Source organism: Bombus vancouverensis, chromosome 7 (assembly GCF_051014615.1).
Source record: "Bombus vancouverensis nearcticus chromosome 7, iyBomVanc1_principal, whole genome shotgun sequence".
NCBI lineage: Eukaryota > Metazoa > Arthropoda > Insecta > Hymenoptera > Apidae > Bombus > Bombus vancouverensis.
The window spans coordinates 14,855,129-14,875,100 of record NC_134917.1 but is presented as its reverse complement, the minus strand read 5'-3'; the positions used below and the strand labels follow the sequence as shown (position 1 = coordinate 14,875,100).

Here is a 19,972-nt window from a genome sequence, read left to right as displayed (position 1 = left end):
CGAAATTTAACCCAAGTACGTATCGTCGTACCGCTACTGTATGCGTAGTTGGAACGACGGTTCCGGGCAGCTGGCCGAGCTTAAACGCGCAGAAGCTCGGGGAAAAAGATTGACGTTTCGTTTAACGAACTTTACGCGAGGTATATATAGGTACAGGTATACGCGTTTCGACAAGGTCCGTCAGGAAAGGTCTCTACTTGCATCGGAGCGTTGCTCGCGTGCCACTTACAAACGCATCGTCGCAAAGCCCTCTGTGTGCGCTTTGTTCGACGGGTTCAGGTGAAACCGTAGATACTTGACATCGTGGCGGACAGAGCGGTGGAACGAGCGTCGTTGCGAAACGTCGCGCTTTCGAATCTACGAAAGGCAGTCCGGTTTAATTTATCTGGATTTACACCGGTGAAGATGCCAACAGGCCGCTTGCCGACGAGTTTCGAGGGGCTGAACGAGAGGACAAACGGAGGATCGTCGAGTCGATTTTGCACAGAGCCATTTTGGAATGCAATTAAACGCGGTACAACGAAATACGACGCTGGTGCTGTGCTACCAGTGACGGTGCTCCGCTCCGTTCCGCTGCGTTCCGCTTTGCTTCGCTCCCTTCGTTTCCTCCCTCCTCCTGTCATCCTCCCATGATCCCATCGTGGCGAGCCTTCGCCCCGTCCCCGCTGCCTCCTACTCGTCGAGCTAGGAATACCTCCGTTTATCCAGGTACGAGCTCGCTGCTCGCTCTCCAACCGAGCGCGAGCTTTCTCTGCCGCGGCCCCTCGCAAAATCCAATCGTCTCACGACCATCGTCTTAATTAACCGGAAACCGCGTTTCCCGCGACTCGCCTTCGAAACGGCAGGAATTTCGCGCCCAGCGAATTTTCCGGCACTCCGCGAAAAGAAGACGCGAACGCACGAAAAGCGACCGACAAGAGGAAGAAAACGAAAAGCACGAGGAAGGGGAAGCGCCGGGAATCGTTTTGATAAGAAAGCGCACCCCTGTCCTACGGGAACTGCGCCACGGCATACAAAGAGGGTACTCGGGGGATGAAGGCGAGGGAGGGAATAGGAAGACGAGGAAGAGGAAGAGGAAGCGGAAGAGGGGGGAGAGAGCGAGCGAGAGAGAGAGAGAGGGGGCGGGAAAATGGCGGCTCGGAGGTCATCCGACACCAAATCGAAGGAGACGCCATCGCAAAGCGCGGCACCGCCCCTCTATCATCGGTTCTTGCCTCTGCGAGTGTTATCGTTCCGTCCGACGCGCGCTTTCCAAATTCCACCGACTTTTCCTATGGACGGCGCAACTCGCTGGACACGCCGAGATGTCTCGAGTCGAGTTTCGAAATTCTCTCATAACCGCGACTCAAGTTCCGATCCGTCGTCGATCCGAACGATCGGTCTCTCCTGTCCAATAACCGGGTCCGAGAGGAACCGCGACGAGACGCTGGCAAGCTACGCGCCAAGAAGCAGCAAAAGGCCAGGGAAAATCGTCGGAGTCTCGCGAGGCGATCCGTTTCTCGGCGGTGAAGTCACAGCTTCGGGGAGTGACGCGGTGGGCAATTAGTCGGAAAAGGCGGAGCGGATTCAAAGGATTGGCAAGGCGTGGCGGACAGGATCGAGATTTTCGTGGCCCGTTAAAAGACACACGTTCGTTTGTCTCTGCCAGAACATCGGCTTTCATTGATCTACGTAACGCCGACGGTGGTCCGTCAAGCTCGATGCTATTTTCATCCGCTTCCTGCCGACGGACGAGACAAGGTCCTGGCAGATCGCGCCATTCTGTTACGTATGCGTATATACGTGTGTACGGATAAATATACGTATACGCGTCCGTACGACGCGTTGACCGCGTCGCCAGTCGCAAATCGCTTTTTCGATGGAAAACGCGTTTCGCCGTTTACGAAGCAACCCGGGTGGCGCGAAAGCGGCGACTCGAACGACGATTTTTCCATCCTGTAAATACACGGGCCGCGGGGTGGAGAGAAACCGGCGAAGCACGCCGGTAGCGAACATCGCGTTGGCCGATAACAAGTTTTCCGCGCGTAAAATCACGCGCGTTCTCAGCCGAGGGACAGAGGAAGAAAGATCGGGAGTAGAAGCGAGGCGGAAAGAGGAGGACGAGCGAGACGGGAGAATGGTTGCCGGTGTTGTGAAATTAATCGAACGCGAGACGCGATAGCACCACGTAGAATCACAACACGGTGTACGGTAACGTTGTCGCGTTCCGTTTCCGGTGTTTGTCGCTGGCCTTGCGCGGTCTCGGGCGACGCTCGCACTCGCTCGAGTCCCCGCTTCGTCGCAGCCTGCTCGCTCGCTCGCTCTCGACTTTCGAGCGGTTCGACTTGCCGAGACGGAAGCGAAGTCGCTGGGAATTTTTCTGGCAAGTCAGAATCTGACTGGGGACGCGGCAACGATCCGCACGATCGTTCCTCGAGTTGGTCGAAGACGTTCACAGGTGAGGAAACACCGGCGAGAAGAAGCCGGTCTCCGTGGACACCGAATGGGGTGGCTTTCGGTCGGGGGTAGAAGTATGCGCCGCCCCCGTGCTCCTCCAATGGGACGAGCTCGCGCGCTCCCCGGCGACCAATGGCGAGGACCAACCGCTTCGCTCCGTGCCGTGCTGCGCTCCACTCCTCGTCGTACGAGCGCGCCACAAAAAAAATGAAAAAGGAGGCCGACTGGAAGACGAAGAGAGAGAGAGAGAGAGAGAGACAGAGAGAGAGACAGAGAGAGAGAGACAGCAGCCGCCGACAACCTCCTCCGCCAACTGCATCGGCATTGGCATCGGTGCGGAGCGATCGGCAGTGCCATTGGCACCGCTACGATAATCGTACGAGTTGTCAGTAGCAGCAGAACCGCGTTAACGCGCTTCCACGCGGAACTTTAGCCGACAGTTTTCTTTACTCTTCCTCGTACGATTTCCATCGATATCGCGATCCGGTCGTCCTCCATCGACGTCGAATCTGTGAATCAAGTGTGTTTCGAGCGGTGATAATCGGCGGATATCGGTGCGGTGTGAGCTGTTTGAGAATCGTCCACGGCCAGGATGTACGGGACACGCGACGATTGAGGAGCATCGTTTCTGGATTCGATGGAACTACGTCGCACCGGAGATACGAGTGACGCGCACCGGCAACGAGGATTTATGAATGAAGACACGAATGGCGGGGACGTGAATGAAGCGTGGTTTATCGAATAAACGTCGACCGTTCGAGCAGCGAATGCTTATTTTCGCGATAAGCTACGTCGGATCGTAGGTACGCACGGCACGAGTTGCAATCGCGTTTATTCTCCGATCGATAACGCGAGTCGACGATCGTGGTCGTCGCAGCTGGAACGCTCGAACGTCCGACGAACGCGGCGACGGCGGCGGCGGCGGCGGCGGCGGCGGCGGTGGCGGCCGAAGAGAATTTTCTTGCGAAGACGCGACGCGACGCGACGGTGAAACGAGCATCGAATGATCGGCGAGAAACGGAGAATCGACATCGAGAATGCCCGATAGCTCGGACCAACTGTCGTCGCCGAACAGCGAGTGTAACAGCCAGATCGGTGGCATGCACCGAAACGCGTCCACCGGACAGTTTGACGACTCGTCGATGCCCGGGCTCGCGTTAACGCATCATTCGCATTCGCAAAACCTGACGACGGCATCGAACGGTAGCCTGCAATATCCTCAAGAGTTGACCACTTGCAGTTCCGCGAATACGTCTACCAATATCGGAAACATCGGCGGACTTTCTCTGGGAATTACGGCCAGTAACTATACGCCGGATCAGATATCTTGTATGTGCAAGGCGTTATCGCAGAGACAGGATATCGAGAAGCTCACGAGGTAACCATCGTTCCTTGTTTCGTATCTTTTACCTTCTTCTCTCTTCCTCTCTTCTCTTCTCTTCTCTTCTCTTCTCTTCTCTTCTCTTCTCTTCTCGTTTATTTTCTTTGCCTTTGTCTTCCGTTTTACCGATTCGACTGGTTCTCGAACGATCGCGATCTCTTTATCGTCGAGAAATTCGCGTTTCAGCCGCGGCCATTTCATGATTTTTCATCGACGTTGTTCGCGGACTCGCGGTCGATTCGACGCGACGCGATCCGTCGGTCGAAGCGGATCGTATCTAAAAGGAAGACACGATGTGTTTGGATGACAGGCTCCTATGGTCTTTGCCGCCCGGCGAGTTGCTTCGTCGCGACGAGAACGTGTTGATAGCGAGAGCTACGGTGGCCTTTCATCGAGGCGCTTACCACGAGCTCTACTCGATTCTGGAGAGCCATCCGTTTTCACCCGATCGACACCCGGAGCTACAGCAGATGTGGTTCAAGTCGCATTACAGCGAGGCGGAGAAGATCCGCGGCAGACCGCTCGGCGCGGTCGACAAGTATCGGCTGCGCAAAAAGTATCCGTTACCGAAGACGATCTGGGACGGCGAGGAGGTGGTGTACTGCTTCAAGGAGCGATCGAGAAACGCGTTGAAACAGTGCTACATGAGAACCAAGTACCCGCTTTCCGAGGAGAAGAAGAATCTGGCGAAGGAGACCGGCTTGACCTTGACTCAGGTGGCCAACTGGTTCAAGAATCGACGGCAGAGGGATCGCACGCCGCAAACGAGAACGTAAGTCCTTCATAGCGCGTTCTTTTCTCGTCTTGAAAATTCCTCGACGACGACGACGACTCCCGACAGAGATGCGAAAGCGTCCCGTGAGCGAAACTGTCCTGCATGGAGGGCACGTGTGTCAACGGGGGGTCCTCGACTTTTCCACCGAGCAACAAGTGTTTCGACATGTGTATAGGGACGTGCGTTTTTCCTCGAGGGTCTGACCGTTTTCAAGACGGTAAATCATTGCCCCGAACGAACTGCGTCTAAGGAAATCATCGGGGTATGCGCGCGATATCGACGGTTCGTCGCTTTCCAACGGGAAACGTCCCGATCCACGATTCGTTCCCCATCGGTCGAACAAAAGCCTCCTTTCCTCGTTTCTTGTCGTTTGGTAGAACGCTGCGAATCATCCACGTACGGACCACGTCGAACCCGTTCCTTTACGCTTCGTTTCGACTTTCCGCTCGTTTCTCCTCTCGACGTAACCTTTTTCTCAGAAGGTTTGCGGCAACGATCGGCCGCGATCGCTCGAATTTTGCCGCTACGTAGATCGCGCGCGTGCAAAATGGATAAAGGTAATAGGAGAGAGAGAAAGAGAGAGAGAGAGAGAAAGAGAGGAACGTTGTTATGGCTACGACGACGTGGCTCGGTCACGGTCCGCTTTGGACCGTACGCTGACGCGACGTCGCTCGTTCGCTCGCTCGCTCGCAAGTCCGCGATCGCTGTTACGCTCGTTTTGCCACCGAGTGTTCCATCCTCTGCCTTCGCTCGCGAGAGTTTTCTTCGCGAAACTCGCGCAGAGGTTCGCCGAAAACGTGGTCGTTTTCGGTCGCGACAACGCTTCGGTCCGAGCCTTCCTTCTCGTTCCGCCCCTCGTAACGTCCCACTCCCTCGTCAAAACCTCTACGAAAAGGAAACGCGACGCCCTATTACCGTTTTATGACGCAGCTTCGGTTACGTCTCTCGTTTCACCATTGAGCTGTTCGCACTACCAATAGTTTACTACATAAAGGCCACGACCGGCCCTCTCCGACGCTATTTCCATCTATCTCGGCCGCCGTTCCCTTCCGACAACCTTGTTTTTCCGTTTCCTCGTTTTCGTATCGTTCTTCGGCCGTCTCGCGGCGCTTCCTCGTTTCGATTCGCGGCCGGTTAGCACGCGATTAATCGCCTCCGCGTAGGGCGCGCCGCGGTCGCTCGCCGTTGATGCTCGAAGGAAATCGGCTGCAGTCTGCAGGCTGCTCGAGGAGCAACGGAGAAAAAGGAGAGACGCGTTTCGAAGTTCAGACCTTGGAACACGACCATAAAAATGCGCGCAGTTCGTGGCAGGGCGACGAGGGAAGGTCGACGACGGCGGAGCGGTATAGAGACGAAACGGCAGAAACCAGTGGTCAGGGGCGGAGCTGGTTGCACATGGACCACCGTGCGTGCACGTGCGTGTCGTCGACATTAACAACGTTAATACCAACGCTAACGCGAACACGTATACGCGGTTTCTAGCGCGATTAGCCGTGCGGAGATGGACGACGGCAGTGCGGCGGCCGGGTGACGGGGAGAAACGTACGCGCGTGCAAATGGCCGGGGAGAGTTTCTTACCATCGACCGCGGAACAATGCGTCGCGAGCAGCCTGCCTTTGCTCTCCTTTTCTTCTTTTCTCCTTCCGACCTTCTGCCGACGGTGTGCCGAGAAAATTCTCGGAACGAAGGAACGCGTGTGCACTCGCGTGTGTGCGTGCGAGTCCCTAATCGTCAGGTCCCTCCTAGGCCAAGGGTCATAGGTTTTTTCCGACCCGTAAGACAATGAGGAACCTCGCATATGCTTCTCGGTTCGAGCCTTTCCCTCGAATTTTCATCCTCGTCGGGACTCGTTCATGGGACGGACGCGGAGATTTATGACGGGTCAAGAGCAATTTCTCTTAACGGAGTTCTGTTTCTTCGTCTAGGCCGAGCGCAGCCGGTGCCGCGCGTGTCTTTCGCGTATTCCAAGTCGAACGATCGACTTTCGTTCGAGTATCACGTCGCGTGCTGAATTCGCCTCTACACCGTTTTCCTCGTTTCAGGGATATGCTGCCGTTAAATTGCCAGAATAACGCTGGCAACGTGATCGGCAGTTCGGTGAGCAACGGAGAGAGCATTCAATCGTTGCAGAGCATCGATTCGAACGGCACGAATCTAGCGATGTCGCCGCTCTCGACGATGAGCATGTCGCCGGTCGCCGTGAACCCGTGCAGCCCGATGGGTATGAGTCCCATGGCTCCCCGTCATCCCAGATACGCGACACCGATGGTCTCGTCTTCCGTGCACACAACGCACCCTCACAGCGGCGGCCTCAGTCCCATGAACGACGTGAAAGCGCTGTGCTACGGACGTGGAATCTGCGAAACCGGTAAGCTCTCTTCTTCCATCGATTCTATCGTCGATCGTCCGTTACTCGTACGCGATCGAAATACTCTGGTTTCAGGTAAGGACGCGGAACAGAGCTCGGTCTATTACTCGAGTCACTCGAGCATGCATCATCAGTATTACCAGCAAACGCATCATCAGATGATGTCCAGCGCTCATCACTACCAGCATCATCAACAGGGCATGCCGACCGGATACGAAATTACGCTTCCGCCCCCTCAGCACTCGACGTGACCAACCGACTACGAGACCGATCGAAACGACGCGGTTCATCCAGGCCAAGCCGACGATTTGTTTGCTCGTGTCCACGCGTTTGCCTGACTCGGCGTGGTCGCGCCTCTATGCCCGAGCAACGTTTGAAGGGAACCGCGCGACTAATCCTATCGATGCGCGATCCAACCGCTTCGTTCCTAACGCGCGTAACGTTCATTGTACATTTTTCCCATTCGCGGACGTTACTTTTTCGAAAAGCGTAGAAACGATTCGACGCTCGCGCGATGACAAACATCGATCGTGCGCGTGTTTTTCAGCCAATCGAGGCGCAACCTCTTGCGTAAAAGTTCTGGGAGGAGCCTCCCTCGGACGAGAACTGGTTTAACAGGCGCACCCTTCTCAAAGGTGTTCGCGATGGAGTCTCGTCAGCTGCTCCTCCCTCCTCTTTCTACGTACGAGTAAAACGACCGCGCAACGAGCGCATTTCACGAATGCAAATCGATAACGCGTCGCTGCGCCAATCACTTCCTCGAGCGTACGTCTCTTCCTTTCGCACAGTCTCCTCGTAAATTCTTATCCGAACGCGTAACAGGTTTGCTAGAGCGAAACGTGGCTGCGTGGCTCTTCGACGAAAACGAGCCGCTTCCGACGAAACCTGCGCCGTTCTCGCAGCTACGATCCTTTCGTTTCTCAATTTCGATTCGAGCACGATCGATTTGTGCTGTTACTCCGCTCCGAAATTTCGATTCTTTCGATACGAAGAAGCGACTTCTGCTAGGGTACTCGTTTAGGGTACGTGCGTGTGCGCGTGTGAAAGTTCGCCGATGTACATACGTATGTGTAGTACGTATGCATGTGTGTAAGTACGTGTGTACGCATGTATGTATATATATAGATGGATCACAGTGTTCAATCTCTGGTGCGAAATATATTTTTGACCGTAGAATCGAGCGTACGAACGGGCAATTTGCCCTTCGATAACTCGACTCTCGTGTCCCGAAAGAAAAGAAACGATCTCTCGGCAAACGATGTATCGCTTTGACGAAAATTTATTGTACAACCACGAGCGCGAGAGCGTGAGACGCGTTAGATGTATAGTTAAGTAAATCATAAATCTGTGAATCACGTTTCGATTTTTGTTACACCAAATTTTCATGATCCTTGCCTTGTAACGTTCGCGTTTCTACACTTTAATGGCACGCGCGGTACGTGGTACTAACGTATAAACGAGAAGATATATAATCGATCGTTCTCCGATTGATCTATTCCTGATTCGAATCACGTGCGAGATTAGTCGTTGAAATTTTAAAACGCGTATTGCGAAATAGATATTTTCGGCGACATTATCGTCGGGAAACTAGATTATCGACCGTGGGCAACGTGCCGTTAGCGTCCTCTTTTAAAACGCAATGGAACTAGATTCGTACGGTGTGCTTTTTCCTCGTTACCTTCCGTTCCTTTCGATTTACGATCTACGAGTTTCAATACCTTTCGAGACTGGCAACGAACGTACACGAAGATGCATTCGATCCAGCGATGAAATTGTTTTCAATGACGCGCATGTACATAGCTTATTTATATTTACGAGTCTGAAAACTAATCGAACGGTTGATTGAAAAGAAAGGCGGAAACATAAATTAGGCAAAAGATCTTGTTTACGTTTCGTCGCCTTTCGACGTGAAAACGATGTCAAATATATATATGTTTAGATAACGTATCGATTACAATATACACGGTACAACATATGAAACGTGTTATTCGATTTATGCTTTGATCGGTATGAAAGACGTATCAAAACAAGAAAGATGCACGCGACTCGAAACCCTATCGCTTTGTAGTCGTAAGGCGATCGAACGAACGGTAAAGCGGAATAAATCGTCGGTTAATATCGAATAACGCGAAAACACGAATGCAATAGGAGACGCCATCGATCGATTTCGAAATCAACGAAACAACGATCGAGTGCATCTTGAGATAACCAAGGTAATTTTAACTTGTACGATATAACGAATCGTTCAACAACTTACAATCTGCTCGATCTCATCGATGATAGAAGAGAAGCGACAGAAACGAACGAGACGCGTGTTACGCTTGCTAGTTGCTTCGTTTGGTTAACGGTTGCGCGCCATTTACGAACTGGCCCGATAATGACGTACGCTTTCTTACCCGTGGCATCGCGGTCTACCATCAACGCCATCTACAGAAAATTTCGAGTACTTCGGAAATAATCGACGCGTTTAAACGTTCCTCGTCTCTGTGATTCAAGTACGAGCTTTTTTCTTTTTGGATTCGACTTTATATTCGATATTATAACGGTGCCTGTCTCTCGTTAACGATGGACAACGATGGATCACCTTGGAAGAATCGTATTCACGGAAGACGAAGAGCTGGGCTTTCGACGTAAAAAGGACGTAAAAGGATCTCGTGTACCATCGTATCGATGAGTTTATCCCGAGTGAATAGGTAATGTACGTGAAACGAATTATACCGATTGCTTTCTAATTATTCGACGAACGTAAAGTAGCAACCCTGCATGCGTTACGTCGAAGGTACGTGGAACTCGGTGGTGAAGAAATAAATTACCTATCAGCTCACGTACCTCTCATATACAATATATCACATATCAACAATTTTATTTAGTCTCGTTTTATTTAACATACAAGAGCTATCTTTTAAACATGACGCACGATTTCAATATGCATACGAGTTTGCATATATTAAATAAAGTCTAGGTTACATTGATATGACATTTCGTTACGGTGAAACTGTACACAAAAAGGGCGCGCAAGCACGAGACTATTCGTTTCTCGGTGTCCTCCTCGGTTGGCTGCTTTTCACCGCGTCTCCACCGCTCCGTGCTGAATTTTACTACTTTCGCGAACGTTTCGCCACAACTCCGACGATCGTAGTACTGGTCTCGTGCTTCTCCGCGTTAGGCGGAGGCGTTTCGTCCTCCATAGAAAATGTTCGGGCCAACAGTTGGGGAACGGCGAGCAGCGAACAGCGAACAGCGAGTTCAGCCAGAGATTTCCAAGACGGGACTAGATGAGATACTCTATTCTCGTTTACACGTTTTGGCAGCGGAACGCGCAGTAAGAACGCGGTGAAGAGGGAGAAACGACAGAGGCTCGCGCATCGCTGTCGCGCGTCACGGGAACATCGTACGAACCTGTCGTCGATACATATTGTCTCCAACGTACATTTACACGTACGAAATACAGTCTGCGATTAATCGACGATCGTTCTACATACGGTAGACACGACGCGCGCGCCAATACGCGTACACGCGGACAATTTTAGCATTACTAGACGGTAAACGGTCAGAGACGATGTACAATAAGACGCGAGTGTCGCATTGGAAAAATATATGTACGCGTTAAGTTTAGGAGAGAAGGAATGATAAGACGAGGTTCTAGGTGCGGGCACGCGCGTTTGCGTCCAAGCACAGAGAGATATGTTTAATATACGTTTTGCACGACAAATCGGTTATTTCGCGCGTTACAACAACGATCGGCGTCGGAGCGCCACAAACGAGACGCAAAGGAAATTCTTTCGTATTTCCATTAGGCTACGCTGTTCGAAGGCAATTTCCTTCGATCGCCACTTTTATCCTCTTTTTCTCTGTTTCTCTCTCGCTTACTTATACTACAGCTATACATGCATCCACGAGTAGGCGCTCGCAATCTTCCATCTCGCTTCCCCTCTCGCTTCCCCTCTCGCTCGCTTTTTCTCTCCCGTTCCTTTCCGCAGTTTCCTTCTTTCGCAGTAACTAAGTACATTACAGGCTATGTCATAGCTGCGTCGTTATCGCTGCTGCGCGAGATACACTTGCCGCGTGATATCGAGTCTGGAAACGAGCACGATACAGCCGAACGATCTCGTAGAACGCGCGCATCGCTTGTTAATATTTAGCAAGTAACGCCGCCGGGATGGCAAGATTGTACAGGGCGAGTAGATTTTCGGATAGATATGTACAGGTGTGTGCCAAGTGAAAACGGAGCGGTGCATATTCGAAATTGCTCTGGATCAAAATCGAAAAGGGTGGGAAGGGGGAGGTGGCGGAAGACGCTCGACGCTTCTTTTATCTTTCGTTAGAAAAAGATAAAAGAAAAAAGAGAATAAAATAAAACGGCTGGTACGCGGGGAATTTGGTCGCGCGGTTGCTTTTGGAATAAGAACGTCGCGTTTAATCGGAGATAAAATACGCTCGATCCTCGCTCGAACGTTTCACAGCGTTACGTTTCACAGAACGAAGCACAGACGACGTCTTCGTGTAGGAACAGTGTCTGTTTAAGCGGCAGGATTAAGCCTGCCAGCTTCCTGACTGTTCGTACGAATGGGAAAAGGATTATTATTCCCTCGTCTCGCGCGGTCGCTAGTCGATGACAAATTACGAGATTACGACGATTTCATCGGGAATGGTGCAAGAAGATGGCGTGCTATTCCGTAGTCGAAGATCTTCCGCGTCGACAGGATGCATCGTTAGAGACGAACGCAGTTTCGAGAACAAGGGACGTCGTTTAGAATGGTGGATCGACGACGTTCGTCTTTGTCCCTTGGATTCTCGATAGAACAAAACGCGTTCCACGTACGAACACGAGAACGATAAGAGGGAAGAGGAAAAGGCAGGAGAGTCGGTGGAAAAGAGAAGGCGTTATACCAAAGGAAAATAGGGGCAGAGCGCGTGGGAATGGCGTGGAAAGTGGCGAAAATATGATGCAAGTATCGGCAACGCGAAACACAACGATGGTCCAGAGATCGAGGAAACTAATACTACGACTAAGTTAGGATGATCTCTACTAAGTTTATCGTTAGCGTATTTACTTCTGTTTACCTCTTCGTGATAATCACGCTAGCTTTTATATTATAATTTACACATCGCAACACGACATCGCATCGAATTAGGGATGGGGTTGGTAAGGGGGGCGTCTGAGAAGGTACCGATAGCCGTGGATCACGGCTTTCAACTTCGGTAACAACGTTCCAATTGTCTTCCCTTACGATCGAAAAACCGTCCGCTACTTACAAATAATACTGAATCTACAATATGGTATTTTTAACCGGTCGAACAGCAGGTTCGGACTCGCTGGCGGCGGCCGCGGTTTCTTCGCAAATATTCTCTCGTTCGGTCTTCGTTCTCTCGTTCTCTCGTTCGACGCTGTGCGAAGACGTAGCCGGCGCTTAAACACCGCCTGTCCAACCGTGTCTCGTGTTTTGCCCGGTTCGTCAGACAGTCTTTTACAAAGGTACGATTTTCTCGTTTCGATGCACCGGCGTGTCGTACGCTGGCACGCATTTGTAGTACTGCGGAGGGTAGCTGGAGTAAGAGGCGTCGGATGGCGAGAGACGAGCTCGGAATCGGCCGCGAACGATGTGAACGATCAACAGCACGCAGAGCAACGTCAATATCGCGATCAAAGTGATCGGTACCGTGCCCCAGCCTTTGCCCGCCGGATGATGTCCGCTGATCGCTCCGTTTCCTTTCGACGGCTGAAAACAAAACGACAGATAGCGATCGATCGTCCATCCTGAGAACTCGAGGAGAAGTTGCCCGGCAAGTTGGCGAATTGGACGAAGTCCGCGAGCTTACCGTAATTGGACAGACTGGACAACAAGTTCCCGGTTGCGGGGGCAACGGATCGTTGCAAGCTACCGAGCAAACAGTCTCTTTGCAGCTGAGCTTCCCTCCGGCTTCGCAGGTGCACGAGGTACACGAGTTTTGATGCCAGGTCGATCCTTCCGGATGCGTTCCGTTAAGATGGTCCATGCAGGAAGCACGACAGCGACACATCTACGGATCGATCGTATCGAGAATTCCACTCGGGCCAAAGAACAAACGGAAGGGACGTTTACTTACCGGACAGCCGCGTTTGTTCGTCTTGTAACCAAAGGCGCATCGTTTCCTGCATCCGAGCAGAGGCGGGCAGCCCGGCGAGTCCGGTTCCCGGCACTTGCAGAACGTGCAGTCGTTTTCGTCCATCACCAATCCCCGTTCGCAGTGCAAGTCGCACTTTACCTCGGGACAAATCTTCTTCCCCTCGTCGTCCGTGGACACGGTGTCGGTGACAGGCTGCTCGAAGGTTTCCATACTCTGGCAAGTGCACATCGGGCACCCGTCTTCGTCCTTCGCGATCTCGCAGTTGACCTCGCAACGCGCCGGTTTCGGGCAAATCTTGCCGTCGTTGGTAGCCGGACGTTGCGTCATCGTCGCGTCGTCGTCCTGCAAATGGAATTCGATCGGACGTGGGCGTCGGATAGCGTTTCGTCGTTCGATACGTACCTTGGATTCGTCGCAACTGCACACCGGGCAATTATTTTCGTCCGTGGCGTAACCACGCTGGCACGTTAACTCGCATCCTTCCAACGATGTTCGACAGGGCAGTCGGGGTTCGTGAAACGTCGCGTTCGTAAGCGGCGGACAGTGAGGGCAACACTCGCCAGGATCGGGAGGAATCGCGTTTTCGCAGGACTTGCACATCGGTTCTTGACAGGATACCCCGTCCTCTTGACAAACGCAGTTCACACAGTCCGACTGTTGCCATCGTTCGCCCAACTTTCTCGCCTTGCCCTCGTAGATACAATATTCTGCCTTCTTTGTCGTCTCGGTCGCCACTTCTATCCGGTAGACGGACTCTGCGAGGCAGACGAAAACGTCGATTCACGTTACACGTATCCGCGTACGCGATAACTCGTTCTTCGTCATCCAAACGAAGGAGAATGCCCGGTCGCGGTCGATAGACCGACTCGAGGGAGAAACCGGTGGTCCATAGATTCGACGTATCGACGAGTAATCGCGTCTGGGGAGCAGGAAAACGAACGTGCTTTACGTTGCCAGCGGCGAATCGTGCCGGAGCTAACGTCCCGCGTGAATCGTAATCGGATACCGAAACGAACGCCATCGAGCTTCGAACGTGGTCGCCGCATCCGAACGCGGTCCTCGACAACGCGTTCACCGGAGTAACGACAAATTCGTAAAAGTTCAACAGGTATCGATGGATGCCGGTGTAAACTCGGTCGCGTTTCTCGAATCAGCGGTCGGAGCTTCTTTTCAAAAAGAGCACGATTAAGAGGAAAAAATTACCTGCGGGTCTACACTCGTAGAGCGGGCAACAGCTTCCGGGCGTCTCGCGATCGAGGGCAGGCCTGACTTGAACGGGCCGATGTCCGGATTGACATCTAGCCGGTGGGCAGGGCGCGCACTCGCATTTTCCATCCTCGGTGAGCACGCTGTTCTCCGGACACGGTTCGGATCCTCGAGGGTCTTTCGTACAAAACGGAACAACGCTTTGAGCGGAGTTTGTCCACGCGAACGGTTCACTGCGTCGTATCGCGTCCAATTCGATCTCTTACCTGTGGGCACGCAATCGTAACGAGCGCAACAGCTACCTGGCGTTTCAGGGTCCGCTGGCTTCACTTGCATCGGACGTTGACCCGCTTGGCATTCGACCGATGGACAGTCGATGGCTGCGCATTTGCACTCGCCGTTCTCTCCTCGGACGCTATCCTCCGGGCAGTCGACGCCACGCGTGCCTCCTTCGAACAGAACCATCGAAAAAGTTAAATTTTTAACAACGCTAAGTTCACGCTGACTTTCGTTACCGAACATCGGCTTCGTCTCGATTCGAACGTCAGAAACGAACGAGGAAACGCGTTATATCGCTTGACCGGCCGGCGATTTATGATCGTACGAAGCACTCGTGACCTTGCAGTTACTATAATATAACGTGCACGTCGTCTCTCGATATTCGTTTACGCGATATCGTCTCGACAGCATCCGAATCGGTCGCTTTCTTATTCGAACGCCGCAGCGCACCGACTTCAGAAATCTCAACGCTTTTCTTTATCGACGTCACTCTCTCTCTTCCTCGTCAGACCTATACTCGAATACGCGTCTGTCGTTTAAACTCTTCGCACATACGTCAAACATAAACTACGATAAGAGAGGATCCAGCACAGGTTGCTTCGTCCTATAGCTTATCCTTGATCACGCTTGTAAAACCCCGAAGCGAACGTCGAATATCACCTCGTTCGAAGTTCGAAGAATTATCAAGGACCTCTGCGTTCTTTATAAAATTACTCGCGGACGAACCAACAACCAACTTGCTGTCTTATCGCTTGTCAATTTTAACGCATCAACCTCATTCGTCTCGCTTCGATGTGATCGACGCTGCTTGCTCGAACGTGTTCCCTTGCTAATTCCTACAGCGACAAAATTGACCTTTCTTTCGGAAAATGCAAATGGGTTTTAAAAACCTCTTAAATTGGGTTTAAAAAACCAGAGCCTAAACCGGGCTCTGTCTTATTGTCTTCGTTCGCTCGATCGTTCTTCCATCGCGTTCCTTTTTTTCTGCTCGTATCGTTACCTGCTCGTCTCCTTTTTTTCTTTCTTTTTCTCCTTTTTTTCTCTCTTCTATATTCGAAAAAGAGTATTCAAGCCGTTTAATACTTAATATTAAATTAAACGAAAGAAAGAAAGAGGACCAGCGTTGGAGGACTATCGTTCGGCGAGGCCGGGATGAAAAATGCTTTGGTTTTTTACCGTCGCTTCGAACGAACGCGCCGTTTTTTTCCATCGATCGATTCGTTTACCGTAATCTCGGTTGCGCTGCAGAGAACGACGTTGCTTCCCGTTACTGAAATATTACTCCCCGAGGATAAGGCAGGATATGGCACATTCCCAAAGAAAAATTGGCCACGCAAACGGCGCCGACCCGGAGAAATCGTCGAAACCATACAGCCGCGTTTACCTGCTGGTCGCGAACAGGTTTCGATAAAAGAAGTCGAGATTGGCTAAATACGTTCGAACTTGGAACCGTTGCCAAGGCCGCACGATCCGACTCTTTCGTACGGCCTCGATACGAAGATCAACGATAGCCAGAATTACGCGTGAAAAATCGTTCCAACGTTCGCTGACCATCGACCGGCCTGTGTATGCCGAAGGGATAACGATATTTTTTCGTGACCAGAAAGCGCACCGTTGTTTTCGTTGGGCTCTCGATCGGCTCTGTTTCGCAGTTGCACATTTCGATTTTTGATAACATCGCTCCGGTTGGCGGAAGCGACCCGAAAGAAAAATAGCGTTGAGATTCGCCAGCGTGCCACGTGCCGGAAGGGACGTCGGTCGGAGATCGACGAGAAACCAAACCGTCCCCTCTGTCTCGACTGTACGTCGTTCAGATCGACCGAATCTCTCCTCTCTCTCTCTCTCTCTCTCTCTCTCTCATCTATTTTACAGACAAAAAGAAACGTAAGAGAATTTGGTCCCTTTTGTGTAATCATTGTTATTTATTCGGTGGCATCGGCGAGATAAATCCTTCGTTACAATAAACGTACAATTATATAAGCGTGTCGCAAAACACAGGTGCACGTAGCAAACGAAAAAAGAGGAAAGATTGATTCGTACGAGATTACGCAAGCGATTTCAGGATTTACATACGGTCACGCGAGCAGAGTGGCGAAAGGTAGTTACAGAGTCAGGGAAAAAGTGGAGTTCGTTGCAGAAATTGTTGCCATTTGTAACTAGACCTCGAGGCATTTGGTTGGATTATGGCAGTCGGGCATAAATCGCTTTCTAACATAATCCGCGATCAACGAACGAGGATGATCGATTTACGGTATTTTTTCTTTTTTCTCTCTTTACGAGGAATCCTTTGCATCGCGTCGCGTAGCTTTACCTCGTCGTGCAAGTATGGCAAAAATGCCGACACATTGCGAAAAGAAGATCGACTTTTGTTTCTCGCTTTCCATCCAGCTCGTCGCTTTTCATCGTGTCAAGGTCAGCGATCGATGCTTGGTCGTGCTAACGCGCGATAAAACGCGGCATCCTATCAGCGAGCATCGATGATAATTTCCGCTGGCCAGCCTCGTCCATCCGTCAACGTCAGAGTCGACGTTTTCCTGCAACGGAACAGGACCCGATACGCTTTTCCATCGGCGATCGTAGCTTTTTCTCTTTCGTCGCAGCGCGTAAGCGAGTAACCGAAGCTACGTTCACGCGGTGTTTGTCCACGTGCCAGGGTATCCAAGCTAACGACGTCGGCCATAAGTACACATCCGCGTTCGTCGAATTCTCAACGTCGAATTCTCTCATCGAAGCGAAAGGTTTTCGCACACGTTGGGAAAACTCGGTGCGACGCTCGCCTCTCGACCGAGCACGTCATCCTCGTGTACGCGAACCCTTCGGATATGAGCAAACATTTACGGCTACCCTCTCGCGGATAGTTCGACGTTCGATAAAGCAATTAAGCGGAAGGTAGCGAGGCTCGAGCTCCGTCTCGCAACGGACATCACGTGCGACGTTCGCCGACAAAATTTTAAACAGCGTTGGAAAAGACGAGCTCGATCTCCGGAGCTCGGACGAGCTTCGTCGAACCGTTCCGCTATCTGGTCGAGAGTAATCGAGCTTCCGCTTAATTGGTTTAACATTTCGACGTTAATTCGACGACGGACAACGAGTCGCAGGAAGCGAAACCGTACGTCGCGTCTTCTACGACGATAAAAGAGCGTTGCTATCGTTCACCGACGATGGAATTGGACGAACTTCGTTTGCCGACTTTGCTTGCTTTTTGTCATTATCTTCGTATTTCTCAGCTTCTCTCATTTCGCTTTGCTTCTCTTCTTCGCTCGCTTTTTCCCATCGCGCCGAGAGAACGAGAATTTGCGGAGAAATTTTAACGCAAGAGCGCGCGAACGTCGAGCGTATCGACGACGACTCATCGGTCATCGTGAGACGCACGACGATCAAACTTGGGTCGAGCTCTCGTTCCTTCCGCCCTGATCGAGCGTCGTGGAAGTCGTTGAACGCATTGCGTGTCATTCCTAAAGATGGATGATCGCGGCGAGAACGACCATTATCCATGGCACGACATTGTCTCGAGTAATATCGTTGATGGCGTAACGCGTTCTCGATGGCATCGCGCGTTCTTCGTCGTTCGAGAAAGAAACCTTGGAGCATTTTCAAGTCGCCTTCATCGCGACTTATCGACTTTCTGTCAACGAGGTCGGGCCTCGCGTTTCTACGCCACTTAGCACACGTTACCGCTCTGTTTCTTCTACGGCGCTCTGGGTTTCATTAAACGTAGCTGCGGTCATTACGACAACCCTTGTACCTTAATCAGGATTTAGTACCCTTCCTTATACTCCCTCACCTTGTCTCGGTCATCTGGCAATCTCGCACGGCCAGGCAAGGAGAAATCAGTTTCAGAGGGCTTGGAATTCTTTTCTCAGGTTGCTTGCTTATAAATCCTGCTAGGATATCGATAAAAGCTGGTCAACGAACGTTCGCGACCACGACTACGCCTCTAAATATAAATTCTATCCACCTGCAACCGGGCGATCGGCTACCCAGGCTACTTTTCTATTTAGAATCTTAAATGGATTTATCGACTGTCCACAGTTCCTTAGCCGTATCAATTTCCATAGACCGTGCTACTTTTCTCCGCGCCACTTTTCCTTATTCTATCCTCGGTGCTTCTCCTCCAGATTTCGCCACATGGACGCTATCGGCCGTGTGTGTGAGCTGGCCCACGCTTTATGCAATAGAATCAACTTCTCTTCCACGTCGACCAGCTGTCCGAGAAAGAAGATCTACGAAACAGAGCGGTTGTACTCGGTTCGCTCCGGAGGGACACCACGAACGAAACGAGAGCTCCGTTTTTCGGTGAATCGCCTGCTGCGTTCGTCCAAAGCGAGACAGAGTAATTCCGCCCTTAAAAGAACGACAAAGATTCGCCCTTAGCTAGCCAGAGCCAACAGCCAGCGTAGCCTATTATTATATCCACATGTTCGTCTCGTTCTCTCGCGGCGACTGTATCGTCCCGACGCTTAGCTTCCCCTTATCGGATTGCACGTACGTGCAGAGACGATTCTCTTTGCCATTTAACAAATAAATAAACTCGACGACGATTCGCCGTTGCCAGTGACGTATCTAGAGAACGTTTCCGTCGCGTAGAAATCGTCGGTGCCTTTTTCCTAACGTCGATTTCGCAGCCCAGCGGATTTCTCCTCTCGACAAATCGGTTTTACGTGGCCGCTTAAATCATCGGGTGTGGCTAGAGCAGCAGGGGAAAGAGGAAGAAGATAGCAAACTGTCGGCTGTCAAAACGAAATTACTTAATTCCGGGTGCATCCTTCTGCTGTCGCTACGCTGCCACGACTCGCTCGTAAATTCGCCGGTGATATCTTTTAACGAAAGAGACGGATCCGGAGATGGAGTCGAGAGGCTCTCGATATTCTTTCCCCTATGAATCATCGACTGGAAAAGCGCGTTACTTTGTTCGTCCGCGCTGCCTCACGACCCAGCCCCGTCCATTCCAGGGGCAGAACTGCGTTATCCGTTATTCGCTTTTTTCCTACATCGGCTAGTCGGACGATTGATTTGAAAAACCGATATAGGAAGAGAAAGAGAACGCTGCAAGAGGAGGCTCCTTGCTCGTGTCCTTGTGCAATAACGCATAGACATTCGTACGGTAGATATTGCCTTGGCAACTAAGCGATTGCGGATTTTCCCATTAGGTGGTAATTACAAAATCCGCAATCACTTTTAGTTGCCAACCCAATACGTAGAATGCAACCCTGAACGCACACGTGCGACGATTTTACCATACGGACGGCGTTGCTGCGTCGCTACAGGAACACAGAAATAAAATTCTTCCGTGCCACGAAACATTGATACGCGCGTGCGAGTTTCCTTGTTTTTGCAACGTGCTGCGGCGATTCGTCGCAAAAAAACCGCTCGTCTGCGTCGGGTCTAACGTCGACCAACGCGCGCGTCCGATTGGATA

The 19,972-nt window shown here is 51.5% G+C and overlaps 2 protein-coding genes across 4 annotated transcripts in view; one reads left to right on the top strand and one right to left on the bottom strand.

Moving 5' to 3' along the window:
- Nucleotides 1–329: 329 nt before the first annotated feature.
- Six4 (homeobox protein six4) lies at nt 330–8,312 on the top strand. The gene is made up of 4 exons (XM_033335485.2): nt 330–3,814; nt 4,128–4,589; nt 6,635–6,960; nt 7,036–8,312. The coding sequence occupies exons 1-4, from the start codon at nt 3,474–3,476 to the stop codon at nt 7,209–7,211; spliced, it is 1,305 nt and encodes a 434-aa protein (XP_033191376.1). The 5' UTR covers nt 330–3,473; the 3' UTR covers nt 7,212–8,312.
- Nucleotides 8,313–9,797: 1,485 nt separating this feature from the next.
- cmpy (crimpy) overlaps nt 9,798–19,972 on the bottom strand; it is a 155,014-nt gene continuing 144,839 nt past the window's right edge. For 2 of the 3 annotated variants that reach the window (XM_033337771.2, XM_076620059.1), the window contains 6 exons: nt 14,541–14,723; nt 14,272–14,451; nt 13,471–13,823; nt 13,048–13,410; nt 12,781–12,981; nt 9,798–12,680 (listed from right to left, as the gene is read on the bottom strand). In XM_033337771.2, coding sequence (XP_033193662.2) covers nt 12,429–12,680; nt 12,781–12,981; nt 13,048–13,410; nt 13,471–13,823; nt 14,272–14,451; nt 14,541–14,723 — 1,532 coding nt within the window. In that variant the 3' untranslated portion in view covers nt 9,798–12,428. The remainder of the gene's footprint in view (nt 12,681–12,780; nt 12,982–13,047; nt 13,411–13,470; nt 13,824–14,271; nt 14,452–14,540; nt 14,724–19,972) is intronic. The other variant, XM_076620058.1, reaches the window with a different exon arrangement.

Bases quoted from the DNA above. Each gene is read 5' to 3' on its own strand.
- Six4 (XM_033335485.2), top strand. From the start codon at position 3,474: ATGCCCGATAGCTCGGACCAACTGTCGTCGCCGAACAGCGAGTGTAAC. The intron at 4,590-6,634 runs GTAAGTCCTTCA...TCCTCGTTTCAG, and splicing joins CGCACGCCGCAAACGAGAAC to GGATATGCTGCCGTTAAATT. The intron at 6,961-7,035 runs GTAAGCTCTCTT...CTCTGGTTTCAG, and splicing joins ACGTGGAATCTGCGAAACCG to GTAAGGACGCGGAACAGAGC.